This window comes from Festucalex cinctus, chromosome 14 (genome assembly GCF_051991245.1).
Source record: "Festucalex cinctus isolate MCC-2025b chromosome 14, RoL_Fcin_1.0, whole genome shotgun sequence".
Lineage (NCBI taxonomy): Eukaryota > Metazoa > Chordata > Actinopteri > Syngnathiformes > Syngnathidae > Festucalex > Festucalex cinctus.
Window position 1 is genome coordinate 24,153,055 of NC_135424.1, and position 16,946 is coordinate 24,170,000.

At 40.3% G+C, this 16,946-nt stretch overlaps 1 protein-coding gene across 6 annotated transcripts in view; it reads left to right on the plus strand.

Moving 5' to 3' along the window:
- The first annotated feature begins 290 nt into the window (after positions 1 to 290).
- LOC144001116 (cytosolic purine 5'-nucleotidase) overlaps positions 291 to 16,946 on the plus strand; it is a 29,473-nt gene continuing 12,817 nt past the window's right edge. For 2 of the 6 annotated variants that reach the window (XM_077495142.1, XM_077495146.1), the window contains exons 1-11: positions 315 to 450; positions 1,285 to 1,420; positions 6,392 to 6,465; positions 8,914 to 9,031; positions 9,195 to 9,290; positions 15,017 to 15,108; positions 15,633 to 15,690; positions 15,887 to 15,980; positions 16,061 to 16,114; positions 16,260 to 16,343; positions 16,466 to 16,507. In XM_077495142.1, coding sequence (XP_077351268.1) covers positions 1,320 to 1,420; positions 6,392 to 6,465; positions 8,914 to 9,031; positions 9,195 to 9,290; positions 15,017 to 15,108; positions 15,633 to 15,690; positions 15,887 to 15,980; positions 16,061 to 16,114; positions 16,260 to 16,343; positions 16,466 to 16,507 — 813 coding nt within the window. In that variant the 5' untranslated portion in view covers positions 315 to 450; positions 1,285 to 1,319. Of the gene's footprint in view, positions 451 to 1,284; positions 1,421 to 6,391; positions 6,466 to 8,913; positions 9,032 to 9,194; positions 9,291 to 15,016; positions 15,109 to 15,632; positions 15,691 to 15,886; positions 15,981 to 16,060; positions 16,115 to 16,259; positions 16,344 to 16,465; positions 16,508 to 16,946 lie in introns of those variants that run through there. The other 4 variants (XM_077495143.1, XM_077495144.1, XM_077495145.1 and 1 more) reach the window with 4 other exon arrangements.

A 16,946-nucleotide genomic window follows, 5' to 3' on the forward strand; every position in this document is an offset into this window, starting at 1 on the left:
ATTGTTTTTATCAATATATAGACAATATAATGGCATACCATTAACTGAATTATTAAGTGCTAATAATGGTGATGTTATCATAGGTAACAGATATCATATTCTTATGGTTCATACCAACAATGGTAACACATTATATATTCCAAGAATAAGACATAAACATACATATCAACTTAAGTAATAGACAATAACAGTAATAGCAGCAAGGACACATTTACACCAAGTATTTATAAATTCAAGGTCCCAGTCAGCCACCGAAGTTTGAGAGACCCCCACGCCATGCGCATGCTCAGTCTAGCGAGTGGACGGCGTCCTGTGGAATGTGAGTGGCTGCGCTTTTTTTTTCCTGTACTAGTCATTTCTTGTACAGTCTTTGATAACGTTGCAACATTGCTGTGCAAGTGAATCAAAACCAACATTTGGTTTTATTCGCATTCCGTAGCGGGGATCGAGGTGAGGGACCTCAAACAGCGTGACTAGCTAGTTTAGCTGTGGCCGAGAAACACCGGACATAACATGTTGATTAGAACTAAGCTAATTTTAGCGTAGCCTTGACGCTGATCTGGAAGATCAAGTTCAGGCATAAAATGAAAATCATGAACGAATTTTGCAAACGTATTAAGGAACATATATCCTCATACAGCGCAAACAATTTCCGAATTATGGTTTCCTAGGCTTAGCGCCTCTGCTGAGTTGCTTTATTTTGAAAACGGGAAATGGAATTTCTGTTTTGCGGCTTACGTGCTCAGCGTTCAAATATGGTTCAGATTTAGTTAATTTATGTTTACTTAGTTATAGTCCTGTATTTAAATTTACACATACATGATGTTTCACATTTGTCTTCCTTGGGGTTAAGTTGATACTGTAGTGTCCAATTTAACACGAATGTAAAAGATTTTTAAAAATGAAGTGAAAACTTGTTCATTACTGTACTCATAACAATCAGCTTTTCACCTATTGCACATATTTCACAGCGTCGTGAAATGCTAAATTTATATATTCAAAATGTATAGTATAAAAAGTTTTGAACCTGCGTCAGATTATATTTTATTGTAGATTATATATTAGTTATTTACTTTCTGATGTGTTAGTGCATGGAAGTATAACCTGAACATTTTTTGGGTAGATGACCTGAATCTGCTCTCTGATTGGTTGCATTACTTTTTTTTTTCTTCAATGCCATACAGTTCAACTTACCACCTGAAGCTAAAACATCCAAATGTCATATCGATCCCTAAAATGTTTGCATCTCTGACTTTCCTTAACTTTAAGATTTACTGTCAGCAGCTCTTATTTTGCAGAAACAACTATAACTGTATAAGATGATGATTTCTTGGAGTGACCGTCTACAGAACTATGCAGAGCTTCCAGCAAACATGGATGGTGTTGCCCTCAAGAAATATCAGCGTGAAGCTCATCACAGGTTTGTTTCAGTTGTGTTATGTGTCTTCAGCTACTGCTAATTAGTGTTTACTCTGCTGTTTTTTTTTTTGCCTTTATTGTTACAATTTCTTTTCACATATTTTTGTAAATTGTGGTACAATGTACTCCTTATTCCATCCATCCATCCATTTCCTGAACAGCCTATTCCTCACAAGGGTTGCGGGGGTGCTGGAGCCTATCACTCATTATTTTTTTTAATACTAAATGTGAAGCTATCTCAAGGCTATTATTTTGCTGTGTTTGCTGTTGGAGACAAATAATACAAGGAGGCCTCAGTTTACTATGGAGTGCTGATCCTCAAGCACTGTAGGCAAGGCAAGGCAAGTTTATTTGTATAGCACATTTCATACACAAGGCAACTCAATGTGCTTTACACGAGGAAAGACAACACATAAGCATCAAGAAACAGTAGTTAACATTCAGAGGAAGAAAAATAAATGAAAATAGGTTACAAACTAACAATCTTAAAACATTATTCAACAAACTTTAAAAAATTTAACATAAGGAAGTTTAAAATGATAATGATAAAAATAAAAATAAAAATACAAATACAAATAATAATTAAAAAAACACTTAATTAAAGCTGTTTAAAAGTCCCTAATCAAAGGTATAAGAAAAAAGCAAAGTTTTTAACCTGGATTTAAAAGCATTTACACTCGGGGCTGACTTCACTTCTGTTGGTAGCCTATTCCATCTGTGTGCAGCATAATAGCTAAATGCAACTTCACCATGTTTGCTTCGAACTCTGGGTTCCACTAGTTGGCCCAAGTCTGTAGATCTCAGAGCCCTGCTGGGCTTGTACTCAATTATCATTTCTTGGATATATTCAGGACCCAAACCATTTAGTGATTTATAGACGAGAAGCAGAACTTTAAAATCGATTCTACAGCTGACAGGGAGCCAGTGTAAATCCTTAAGTACTGGAGTAATATGTTCTGATCTTTTTGTTTTGGTCAGAACTCGAGCTGCAGCGTTCTGAATGAGCTGCAATTGTCTCATGTTCTTTTGAGAGAGTCCAGTCAGAAGACCGTTACAGTAATCTAGTCTGCTGGAGATAAAAGCATGGATAAGCTTCTCTTGGTCTGCTTGAAGCATGCAGTCCTTCAGTCTGGATATGTTTTTCAGCTGGTAAAAGGCTGTTTTAGTGATGAATTTAATATGATTGCTGAAGGTCAGATCTGAGTCTATTAGTACCCCAAGATTTCGAACTTGGTCTTTAGTTTCTAAAGACAGTGACTCAAGCTGTTTTTTAACAGCAATCCTCTTTTCTTTATTGCCGAAAACAATGAGCTCTGTTTTGTTTTCGTTCAGCTGAAGGAAATTTTGGTTCATCCAGTTGTTAACTTGCTCTAGAGAATGACACAATGCGTTAATAGAACTGCTGTCATTTGGGGACATAGATAAAAACAGTTGTGTGTCATCTGCATAACTATGATAGTCAACATCGGTGTTCTGAAGCATTTGACCCAAAGGTAACATATACAGACTGAACAACAGGGGTCCAAGGACTGACCCTTGAGGGACCCCACATGTCATGGCCTTTCGATCAGATTCAAAATTTCCAATGGTCACAAAGTAACTCCTTTCCTCCAAATAGGACCTGAACCATTTAAGGACTGTTCCATTTAACCCCACCCAAGTTTCCAGCCTGTCTAACAGTATATTATGATCAATCGTGTCAAATGCTGCACTGAGGTCCAACAAGACGAGCACTGATACCTTCCCTGCATCAGTGCTCAATCATATCATTCAGTACTTTAATCAGAGCTGTTTCTGTACTGTGATGAGGTCGGAAACCTGACTGGAATTTATCCAAAAGTCCGTTTAAGCTCAAAAAATTGCTGAGTTGATTAAAAACCACTTTTTCAACTATTTTAGTTACGAAGGGAAGGTTTGCGATTGGTCTATAATTTGCTAGCAGGGAGACATCCAGTGTTCTCTTTTTTAGAATGGGCTTGACGGCGGCTACTTTCAGACATTTAGGAAGTTCACCTGATTGAAGTGAGCAATTAATTATTTGTTGTAAATCGATCTGAACAGATTTCACAATGGTTTTGAAAAAGCCAGATGGTATTGTGTCAAGACAGCTCGTGGAAGGTTTCAATTGCTGAACCAAGTCTACTACAGTATTTTGATCCACTGAGTCAAATTCTGTCATGGTAATTAAATTATTCCTAGGTGATTTTAAGTGCAGCATCGTTTTGTTATTTTGCTGGTTTGTAACAAGTAGACTGATACTAACACTCCGTGTTCTCACAGATTACTTGAAAAAGTAATGTGATGACTGATTACTACTCAAAAGAGTAATGAGTTACTTTACTGATTACTTTATTGTCAAAGTAACTAAGTTACTCAAAAAGTAACTTATCAGTTACTTTCCGCACCAATTTCCGCCCTTTGCTGCCCCAACACAGGATTGACAACCAGTTACTTAAATAATACTTATGAAAGTGCATGAACTTAAAACATGAAGAACACTTCACTGTTGTGAGTTATGACTTTTCGGCTGTTGTAGTGTTGCACGTTTTGTAGAATGGGTGTACTGTACACGCAAGAGTGTGGCAGGCGGCAGTGGCTCATAAATTTGAGTTGTCCTATATTTTGAGGCTGTATAGGTCTGTATGTGGTCATATGTAGCGTCGTTCGATTTCATGAATGACGATTAGGACGGACAAAATTATTATTGCTCGCCGTCATTTAGATGCCGCCGCCGTAACCTCTTTAATGTACATGTATTGTAGCGTTGGTGAGCTAAATAGGCCAAGCGGCGAACAAACAACCACTCTTTCATGACAATTTGCATGTAACTGTCGGCCGCAGCCACGCCAGAACACAACAGCTCCAAACGCGCTTATCTTACCAAAACAAATTCTGTGTTGCCTTCACGGACTGTCCAGACCATGGAAAACCGCTGGGCAGAAGGTAATGTAGAACTGCTGGCTGCCTCCTTACCTATCGGCTTTGCTTCAAGTTGTATCGCACTGTGCTGTGCCCTGTGTGCAGATACTTTCTTTCTATATAACATATAACATATGACTGCTGTTTAGTTTAATGTAGTACAATTACTGCATTATGCATATTGCACTGCAACTGCCGTTTTAAAATCCCAGAGAAGTGAAGATGCCCTGTGCTAGTTTATTATGAATATTTTGTAGTTGGTCTAATAAGGTGCGCACGGGGACTGCCTAGGGTGTCAAGTTGCTTAGGAGCGCCACTGTATGTCACATTCTGACTTGAATGGGAAAATTGTCATTCGTCGTTTTTCTACTGCCAATCCGCTACTCAAATTTGAGTCACGACCAATACGTGCACAACACAAAAAGTAACAATGCATATCATTTCACTTTGCTAGTTATGCAAAGTTATGATTACATACATAAAACATCAAAAAGCCTTTGAAATGTGATTTGATTTTTATTTATTTATTTTTTTGCCTCTGAATATATTGTACTGAGTGTTTTGTGGATTAAGATTAATTTTAGATGGATGGTGTTAGGTCTGTGCTTCTAAATTATTGCCCATTCATGCCAGCCACACCCGCCTGCCTGACCTGCCAAGAGAAAAAAAAAAAACAAAGACCTGCCATGCACAGAACCCAATCATGACAGTATCCGTATTAACGTATAAGAGAATAAAAAAAGAAAGAAATATGTACCAACTTACAACAAAGAATAGCTTTATTATCTGTAACACAAAAGATTTAAAGTACATCTGAAATTCAAAAATAAAATTAAATCTTTAATTAAACTCTAAAAAAATTTTGACTGACCATTTCAAACCATATGATACGGAAAAATACAATTGCATAAAATCAATAAATAGTAATGCATTCAAACTCATCACCAACATTAACTCAGGAGCACAATATTAAAAACAAAAAAACAAAAAACCTTTAACCTGCAAAGCAAAAATATAAAATAATTTGTGCTGATTGTTTTTTTTTTCCGTGCGCATTCAGTGCAAACAAAACCTACACCACCGAGCGAACACTCCCTGCCACACTCTGCCAATGATGAGAGCGCCACTGCCCCCTAATGTAGTGGAGGTGCAATTGCACTTTATTCTAGGTCAGTAAAAAAAAAGCATGTTCCCGGAGGTCAAACGCGCCCCCCCTGTGGGGGCCCGCTCCACTATTTGAGAAGCACTGTGTTAGGTGATGAAAGACAGCCAATAGCTACTTTCCTTACTGGGGAGTTGGCAACACTGCTCTAGCGGCTCTACTGTTTCAATATACTGTAATATTTTACAACTGGCCACCAGATGTTGCTGTTGGGGGAGATTTCAAACATTCCAAAAGTTTTTTTTTCTAACTCAATTGTTCCAAATGATTAGATTGTTTCAATGTTCCTTCTCTGCCATTCCTAGTGCTCACCTCTGGAGGGGTGGGGCAGTGGATGTATATTACACTGTCATTGATTGCTACGGTAGAATGGTCTCACATCAAAGTTTGTGCTTATGTCATGCAAAAAGCCCTTAATGCTTGGGGGGGGGGCAAATGACTGTGTTAAATCATTTCCCAACTGTTCAGTCAAAGGTCTTACACCCTGGCTAACCCTGTAAATGTAGCCTTGATGAGCACCATTGAGGATCCGTTGAAGGCCCCCTGAGCCAACAAATAAACAAACTCCTCCTCAAAGACCTGAGTAGCAAGTTTTTCATTGTGACCTATGATGGCTTGCCATATGTTAGCCAGTCCTCTCAAGTTGTTGGAGAAGAAGTTCAGGTTAGCTCCATGTGGCAGTCAAATGAAAACAAATTGTTCATGTGGCCACAAACTGAAAGATTTATGATTAAAAGAAAGATGCTATGTTTTTTGTTTTTGTTTTTTTTTGTTTTTTTGTTTTTTTAAATTGCATAGCCTAAGCCAGTAACCTCACACTGGTCTAAGTTAAAAAATATTTCCTGGGCTTCCTGTGTACGTATTTAACCAGACACTGTTTTTCAATTGCAGGGTGTTTGTTAACCGAAGCTTAGCAATGGAGAAGATCAAGTGTTTTGGTTTTGATATGGATTACACTTTGGCAGGTGAGTGTACATTGAGCCTTTGTGTACCCCAGTTGGTAAAAAAAATTTCAACTGTTCATATACGTTCATTTTTCGGAAAGTAAAAGAGAAATTGAAGTCTATTTTCAGTCGCACTTATTTCAAATGCCAGAGCTTTGTTTTCACATTTATTCAGAAGATCTTTACAAGTAGGTGTGGTAGAGGGTGGTAGAGACAGAGGTTTAATTTCAGGCTGATCAAGGCTAATCACATGATATGCTTAAAAAAATGGTAAAAACCTCTTGTTGTTAATATTGGTTCAGACAGTTCATTTATGAATTGAAGTTTATCAAGGAAAATGCAAGTACTGAAAAACAGCTCAAATACATTTTTAGGCACTGTAAAATGTCCTGATGAAAGCATGAATGCAACATAGATCATTTTCTTGACTTCAAGATGTTGAGGTCGACGGGACTGAGCAATAATAATTTTGTTTATAGACTTTAACGCGAGTAGTATTTGGATTGATGGATAATTTGACTAGTGATGATATAACAATTATTGCCCCGTCACAATCTCAATTTTATTTTTTTTCAAACTAAACTCTCGGAAGGAAGGAAATGTTTTTCAAGAAGCCACAGCCTTTGAAGTACATTCGGGTGTCCACCAGAAACACGGGTTGATGACATTAAAACAAATATAGGAAAGTGTTATCTCGACAGCCTGCCGACATTTGAGAGCTTTTTCAGGCTGTTGCCCAGACTGGCTGACTTGAAGCATGGTTTTATCAAGTCGTAAACACAGCAGATGGAGAACATCTGGTTTACCCACTCCTTCGAAGTCTACACACGACAAGAGTGACCCCCAGTGGTCACAATAGAAGTTACCTTCGCGGAATTTTTATGACAGAATAATGGACACGTTTACATAATGACACGATTCTTGATAGATAAACGGACTTAGTCTGATTCACGTCATGTTTTTGTGTGTATGAACGTTACATATTATATGTATTCCAACCAAAATAAAATGTAACCCTATTATCTTTCAATTTAGGTAGACGGGGAACTTTATCACAAAATGATTTCATAATGCGTTATTAATGGTGATGTGTGCTAAATGATAATATGCTTCTTCGGGAAGAAGACTTGACAAGTCTGACCAAAATGTAATTCTTAATAATTGTGAATTCCTTAATATTTTGTATCTTAAAACTCTTGGACTTGATCCGAGCGGCCGGAGAGAGGGGCTGACTGAAGCCCATGGTGGCCACCCCCTACTAACCTTGAAAAACGTGGCGTTTTTGTTCTCTCAGCGCCTAGTTTTTCCCGGACTTAGCGGTCGCAACCGGACGCGCAGCCGTGCTCCCCATCCACAGTGCTCCACCCACACCGGCTCGACTCTGTTGCCTTTTTCTTTGTTTTTCTTTCCACCTCGGCGGCCACAAGTTGCAGATGAGTTTTTCCGCGGTGCCCACCAGCAACCACGTTTTGGACTCCTGTGCATGCGTCAACCGCGCACTCCAACACCCAGTGCTCCAACTGCCATGGTTCACCTGCTGGCCTCCGAGAACCATCTCCACAGATGCCCCGCCGAGGTGCGAGCTCTTCCAATGGCTCGCCTCCATGACGCAAGCACACAGCGGACCCCGATTACAGCACCAAGATTTGGCAGCTGAGACGCGTCCTCCAATCTCGTGCGCCGAGAGAAACCACGGGCTGCACCGCACCTCATCCACTGGGAACCCGGGCTGCGCCGCACCTCATCCAACCTATGGAATATATATATATATTTTTTTTTTCTTGCCTTTTTAGAGCGAACATTTTTCGCCAAAACTTCTCTCCATCCGTTTGACTCCCCAAATATGTCAGTGCCCGTTTTCATAGCCATTTCAACTATACCACTGGTGCGCTTGCATTTGAATCATCTTCAGGTTTTGTCAAGTCAAAACTTCCCCTTTTAAACTGGTTAGATCGTGTTTCTTCTTTTATCTTTATCAGCTTCATTTTATTTCGTTTTTTTTTTTTTTTTTATTGGTAGGATAGCTAGGTAGAGTGTGTTTTGACTTTGTATGTGCGACATTAGTGAATAAATGCATGTTTTATTAATTCTTATTCTGTCTTGGTTCTTTGTGAGTTCGAGTAGATTATTAATTCTTTTATTGATGCAAAGAAACATGAATATTGAATGTAGTGACTTCAGATTATGAGTAAATAAATGAGGATTTGGATTTTTGCATTTCTCCAAAAGTGAAAGTAAAAGCAATGTGGTGCCCCTACTGGCGACTTCGAGAATCACAACTTCCTCACGCACCATTCAAATTATTAATTTATTGGAAACAACAACTTCATTATCGCTACAATGTATAAACACCGATTAACTAACTCCTTGCTATGGTATGGATATATATTAGACTGAATTACAATATGTGATTTTAATACTGTTCCTGAGCTCTGCTAAAGAAAACCTTGTCTCTTTGTGTGTCTAAAGTGTATAAATCTCCAGAGTACGAGGCGCTCGGCTTTGACCTAACAGTGGAGCGCCTGGTTTCCATTGGATATCCACAGGAACTACTCAACTTTGTCTATGATCCCTCCTTCCCCACACGGTTAGTCCACAAAACTCTAATGTTCTTATGTTAAAATTTCAAGTCATGCCATTTATTTGTTAGGATTTTAAACTGACGGGACTGACAAAAAAAAAAAGCTTCCTTTTTTGTAGACACAATGCCAAATGCTGTGAAGATTCACTTCCCCTAATTCTTTCCTCAGAGGCCTTGTGTTTGACACTCTGCATGGCAACCTGCTCAAAGTGGATGCTTATGGGAACATTCTAGTTTGTGTGCACGGGTTCAACTTCATTAGAGGGTGAGAATTTCCAGTACACATGCTTGCACCCATTGTATACATATCACACATTTGTTGGAAAGTGTTAATTTTACATACTGTATACTGTATGAGCGATGTTGGCCAAGTTACTTTCAAAATGTCAAATATTTCATATTACTAGTTACTTGCATTTGAAAGGACAATACAATATAACTGTCTGGTAGAGTAATATGTTACTTGCTACTTTAAAGTCCTTTTTTTCTTAAATCTGTGATTAATTTGACATTTTCAAAGAAAAATGCAAAATTTGCAATTTGATGCTAATGTAAACATCCACCCATCCATCCATCCATCCATTTTCTTGACCGCTTATTCCTCACAAGGGTCGCGGGTGGTGCTGGAGCCTATCTCAGCTGGCTATGGGCAGTAGGCGGGGCACACCCTGGACTGGTTGCCGGCCAATCGCAGGGCACACAGAGACGAACAACCATCCACACGCAGAAGCACACCTTGGGACAATTCGGAGCGCCCAATCAACCTGCCATGCACGTCTTTGGAATGTGGGAGGAGACCGGAGTACCCGGAGAAGACCCAGGCAGGCATGGGGAGAACATGCAAACTCCATCCAGGAAGGCCGGAGCCTGGACTCAAACCCGAGTCCTCAGTAACTGGGAGGTGGACGTGCCGCCCTGGTAATGTTAACATGTAATGGGGATATCTATGTAGCGTGGTTGGCAAAGCAAAGAGACAGAGATGGGAAGGACGTGCAGCAGGTTAGGTTAATAAAAGATAGGGATGGAAGAGTATTGACAGATGCCAGCTCTGTGATGGGAAGATGGAAAGAGTACTTTGAAGAGTTGATGAATAAGGAAAATGAGAGAGAACGAAGAGTATAAGGCAGGGGTGTCAAACTCATGTTAGCTCAGGGGCCACATGGAGGAAAATATATCACCAAGTGGGCCGCATCGATAAAATAACGGTATATAACTTAAAAACGATTGCCGTCAATTATGAGCAAATTTTCGCTATTTGTGTGCCAGCCCTAAATTACGGAGCTCAACTGTAATCATATTATTCCAAAAAAAAAAAATAATACAAATGCAAATGGAACGCGGCAACACTGAGTTCTGGATGTGTTAAATCGACCTGTTTTGCATATTCCCAGAACGCATTGCGTGGCGCAGTTAATGACGCTAATCCTTGTCATATCTATTTGTGTTACCAGTAATTGAATTTGTGTCGTATTTAACACGTTTATGTCGGTCTATGATTAAAATAATAATAATAATAATAATAATAATTAAACAAACCGTAACTTTTAAGTTGTGTGTAAAATAATGACATCCAGGACGATTCCCCAAGTACAGGTACGAGTTGCATTGCTCATTTGAGGACTGTTTGTGAACTTAAAAATTTTATATAGCCTATTGTGATTGTGGCCGGCTGATTAATTAGCCCGACATTACAATTTAAAAAAAACTAATAATAATAACTTTACAAAATCGTCTCGCGGTCCGGATTAAACCCCTTTGCGGGCCTGATCCGGCCCGCGGGCCGTATGTTTGACACCACTGGCATAAGGGGTGACTGTTGTGGACCAGGAAGTAGCAAAGATTAGTAAGGATGAAGTGAGAAGGTCATTGAAGAGGATGAAGAGTGGAAAGGCACTCGGTCCTGATGATATACCTGTGGAGGTATGGAAGTGTCTAGGAGAGGTAGCAGTAGAATTTCTGACTGGGTTGTTCAACAGGATCTTAGATAGTGAGAAAATGCCTGAGGTATGGAGGAGAAGTGTTATGGTGCCCATTTTTAAGAACAAGGGAGACTTGCAGAATTGTGGCAACTACAGAGGAATAAAGCTGATGAGCCACACGATGAAGGTATGGGAACGAGTAGTAGAAGCTAGACTGAGGGCACAGGTGAACATTTGTGAGCAGCAGTATGGTTTCATGCCAAATAAAGAGTACGACAGATGCAATATTTGCTTTGGGGATGTTGATTGAGAAGTACAGAGAAGGTCAGAAGGAGCTGCATTGTGTCTTTGTTGACCTGGAGAAAGCTTATGACAGGGCCCAGAGAGGAATTGTGGTTTTGTATGAGGAAGTCTGGAGTGGCAGAGAAGTATGTTCAAGTGGTGCAGGACATGTATGAGGACTGTAAGACAGTGGTGAGGTGTGCTTTAGGTGTGCCGGAGGAGTTTAAGGTGGAGGTGGGACTACATCGGGGATCAGCTCTGAGCCCCTTCTTGTTCGCTATGGTAATGGACAGGATGACAGACAAGGTGAGACAGGAATCCCCATGGACTATGATGTTTGCAGATGACATAGTGATCTGTAGTGAAACCAGGGAATAGGTGAAGGAGAAGCTAGAGGCGTGGAGGTTTGCCCTGGAAAGGAGGGGAATGAAGCTTAGCTGTAGTAAGACGGAGTATCTGTGTGTGAATGAGAGGGACCCAAGTGGAAGAGTGAAGTTACGGGGAGAAGGGACCAAGAAGGTGGAGGAGTTTAGGTATTTAGGGTCAACAGTTCAGAGCAATGGAGAGTGTGGAAAAGAAGTGAAGAAGCGTGTGCAGGCAGGCTGGAACGGGTGGAGAAAAGTGTCAGGTGTGATAGAAGAGTTTCAGCTAAAATGAAAGGAAATGTTTATAAAACTGTGGTGAGACCAGCAATGTTGTTTGGTCTGGAGACAGTGCCACTGAGGAAAAGACAGGAGGCAGAGATGAAGATGCTGAGGTTCTCTTTGGGAGTGACCAGGATGGATAGGATCAGGAACGAGTACATCAGAGGGGACAGCACGTTTGAGGCTTTGGACATACAGTCAGAGAGGCCAGACTGAGATGGTTTGGACATGTCCAGAGGAGAGATAGTGAGTATATTGGCAGAAAGATGCTGAGTTTCCAAATGCCAGGCAGAAGATCGAGAGGAAGACCAAAGAGGAGGTTTATGGATGTCGTTAAAGAGGACATGAAGCTAGTTAGTATGAGAGCAGAGGATGCAGAGGACAGGGTTAGATGGAGGCAACTGATTGGCTGTGGCGACCCCTGAAGGGAAAAGCCAAAAGAAGAAGAATTAATGATAATTTAAATAATCAATTAATCTGATGACTTGTGCAAAGAGAGCTGTGTGGTGACCTTGCTGGTCCGATTCATGGCTACAGAACCTGACTCTTGGAACGTGGAACGGCACTTCTCTGGCAGGGAAGGAGCGCAAACTGGTTTGCGAGGTTGAGAAGCTCCAACTAGATATTGCCACTCATTTCTACACACAGCTTGGGCTCTGGTCTCAGTCTACTCAAGATGGGTTAGACTGTCGTAGCAGCAACCCCGAAACCTGTTGGTGGACACAGACAATGAGGGATGCCATCAGGCTGACGAAAGAATTCTATTCGGCCTTTTTGGCCTGTGGAACTCCGGAGGCAGTTGGTTGGTACATGCTGGCCAAGCGGAATGTGGCTTTGGCGGTCGGGCACTCAAGGAGTTCGATGAGGCCTTGGAGAAAGTCATCTGGATTGCTTCGAAGAAATTGTCCAGCATCCGCCGTCTCAGGAGTACGCTGTGTATTGTGAGGATGTAGTGCTGCTGACCTCGTTGTCACTCGTAGTGACAATACCTTGCAAAGGCCTCAAATTCTACTGACATGCCTTCCCATGAGAAAGCAGAGTCTGGAGACTCTGAGGTGTGCTCTCCTATCTATGAGGTTGAGGTCACCAAGGTGGTTAACAAGCTCTGGGGCAGCAAGGCCACGGGGGTGGATGAGATCAACCAGAGTTTCTCAAGACTCTTGATGATGTGGGGCTGTCCTGGTTGGCACGCCTCTAAAACATCGCATGGACATCAGGGACGGTGCCTCTGAATTGGCAGGCTGGAGTTGTGGTCCCCTCTTTTTTTAAAAAGCCTTCCGGATAAGGTCTATTCAGGTGTACTGGAGGGGAGGGTCCATTGAGAGGTCGAAACTCAGGTTCAGGAGGAGCAGTGTTTTTTTTGTCTTGCGTGTGGAAAAGTGGATCAGCTCAGCAAGGTCCTCGAGGAGAGAGAGTTCGCCCAACATACAATTTTCTGGACTTGGTTGAAGGCATTTGTCCGTGTCCCTCAGGGAGTTGTGTGTGACACAATGCATGTAACAAGGCCCGTTAGGAAGTCCTTCAGGGTGTTCTGCATGCATTTACATCATCTTGGCATAGTATTAGGGCAAGATAGGCAGCACCGAGCACAGTTTAGCTTGACAAAAGCAAAACACCAAGGGATGCATGGTAGTTATAGCATCCAAATGCCTTCTCGGGAAGCTCATATCGGACCCAACATTTTCTCTCTCATAGAGAGGTATAAAATCCAGATAGATGAAGTACCATGCAGCGTACGGAGTGCAGGCAGACCTGGAACAGTTCCATGACGGGATTCTCAAGTTCCAAGTCCGGTCCTTGAGAGCCCCTATCCAGCCTTTTTTTCAAATGTTTCCCTCCTCCAACATACCTGAATCTAATAATCAGGATCGTTTTCAGCCTTCTGAAGAGCTTGTTAACAAATTGATCATTTCATTCAGACATGTTTGAGAAGGGAAACAGAGAAAACAGGCTGTATAAGGGCTCTCCAGGACCGGACTTGGTCTTGGTCTGTATTTGAATGTTGTTGGACAGATCTGAAGTTAAGTTGTTGATGGTTCACAGGACTTCTTCAGATGAGAAGTCCTCTGTTGGGTGTAGGGATAGGAGCCACAAAGGAAAGTCAAAGGACTCAGAGTTCAGTCAAAATTCGTATTTTAAGTCTGAAATCAGGTATAACAATGACATGGTATGACAGAATTACACATTTCCTGAATCAATATAGTCCTGTGAGTATTCCAGTTTTTGTCTTTTTTTTTTTTTTTTTGTCTTTAACATTTTTTGATGCCACAGGGCATACGGCATCAGAAAGTGTTGGTGCCTGACGGTTGTGTTCCTTCAGCGGCATACTTGCCAAGTTGCCTCGTGCAAGTATGCCGCTGAAGGAGCGCAACCGTCAAGCACCGACACTGTCCCTAGAGGAATGTCACGGCCAAAACGCAGAGAATATTTTAGTCCACAACGGGTCCAAAGGACAAAAACACAGGACAAGTAAAAAGACGAAGATGGGTGCCAACACACAGCACCATCAACAAACACCCGAAAACAAGAGTTAGACTTAAATTGCGCCCTTTAAAACGATACCTAAAAAAACATTATCAATCACTGATAAGTGTCTTGAACATTGCCAAAATCAGGATATGCATCAGCGTAAAAAAATTCATTTTTTACAGGTAGGTCGTTTACTTCATGAGGTGATAACCACTAAAAGCTACCAGTCTGAGAGGTCTATCATATCAAACCATAAACTAGGGATCTATAGGTAGGTAAATAAAATAAAAAATAAAAAATCACAACTCGAATTTGGCCACCCAGATGGTACTGGTATGCCATATTTTGGGCTTTGGCCCAAGGACTAGTATGGATGGATGAATGGATGGAATGAAGGAATGCACGATATCGTTGGTCGATAATTATTGGCAATTATCGACCAATTTAACGTCAGATAAACAAGATAATAAAGAAATCCGCTGATAATAATAGACATTCCACATTGGTCCATTTGTTGTGGTTGTGGCTCAAGTTGTGCCCAACTCCTAAAGTGATCTCCATCTTGCACACCGCAATGTATGCCCCATTTTTGTGTTCAACTGTACAAACTGTTGTATTTTTCACAGTCATGTTTAGCTGTTTTTTGTTTTGTATTTTGTTTTTTAACTTTTGCGCAGGGTCGACATCAGAGAGATGTACCCAAACAAATTTATTCAGCGTGGAGATACAGAGCGCTTTTACATCCTCAACACTCTCTTCAATCTGCCTGGTAATAATCTGAACCCCAAACAAAACTTCTTGACATTTGATATCTTCTTCACTTGTATATCTATTATTTTTTTTCTTTTTTCACGTTATAGCTAGTTGACAAATTCACGACAAAATACATCTCAAGCCGCACTCCATATGGCATACTAGAACCAAGACATTAATGTAAAGTGGTCATCGACCTTGAGCAGTTGTGATATAAATGAATTTGTACAACAATGTAGCGCTATAATTGTGACAAGTAATCAGCAATAATGATGGTCTATTTTTAACATGAGGTTGGTGGTAGTACCGTGCTGCAGCGGCACATCTTGGTTCGACCACAGTCTGTTTGGGACGCTTGTCGAACCTCATTTCAAAACAGAAATGGCCATTGTAATCGATTTGGAATAATTATTTCCAGAGTTCAATCCTACTAACGTAACACTTCGGCATCTGCCTTGAGAAATCCATATCTGTCAGGCCCTAGTTCATGTCATATTTGAAACATCGTAAAATGTTTTGCTGATAAATGTTCCTTTTCAGAAACCTACCTCTTTGCCTGCTTAGTTGACTTCTTCAGTAACTGCTCTCGCTACTTAAGGTAATGCATAATCCTCGTTACAAACAGTACATATTGCATATTGTTTTATCACTGTGGTGCTTCATTTTGAATCTAATCCTGTCATACAATATTCAGGTGTATTTAACATCATCCCATTAGTGTGTATTATTATTATTATTTTTTTCATGGAGAGATGTGCTGCACTGTATTGCCTAATTGTAAATATTCATAACAGTTGTGAGACCGGCTTTAAAGATGGTGACCTTTATATGTCTTATAAGAGTATGTTCCAGGATGTAAGGGATGCCGTGGATTGGGTTCATTTCCAGGTAGATTAACCTTCTTTTCTAAAATAGTCACCTTGCTATATAATGCATTACTTTCACTATTCTTAATTCTTCTACCAAAGGGGTCTTTAAAAGAAAAGACTGTTGAAAATCTGGAGACTTATGTGGTAAAGGATGTAAGTAAAACACAATGTCTTTCACACTAAAACTGAATTGTTAAAAACAAAATTGTGGCGAAGTTGCCTGCAATATTTCAGTTGTTTCCTCCTTTGACTGATTTGCACTTCCTTTGTTGTTGTTGTTTTTTTCTCTCCCATTAAGCCAAAGCTTCCTCTCCTCCTCAGTCGCATGAATGAAGTAGCCAAAATATTTCTGGCAACCAACAGTGATTACAAATACACAGAGGTGAGCTAATAATTAACACTTGCCTGTATTAACAAATGAAGAAATAAAGATACTCTGTATGGACCAGAATCTCCATATTTGCTCAACCTCCATTCCTTTTTTTTTCTTTTTTTTTTTCCCAGAAAATCATGACCTACTTGTTTGATTTTCCTCATGGTCCAAAGGTAAGCGCAATTTAAAGTTGTGCTTAACATTTATATGCGTATTTATAACAGGGATGTAACGATATCCAAACGTCACGTTACGATATCACAATATGAAGGTCACGATACGATAATTATCATGATATGGTGGGGAGGTTGTCGATATTTAAAAAAGGTCGCTATGTAAAAAAGAGCTCATACTAAAAAAAAAGTACAATATTGTGCTTTTGTACATAACATCAATGTTATGATATTATTACTATGTTTTATTATTATGTAATTGTTATGTTATGTTGTTAATGCACGCACACATTGAGTTCCTCCACATATTGATTTGCTTCACAGGCATATTATGCTCCCCTTCATCTGACCATTAGTGTAGATTTTAAACATCGAAGGGCCAAAACATCCCGAATGAAAATTAAATCGCAGTAAGAAAACTAGCCACCAGAGGGTGCTA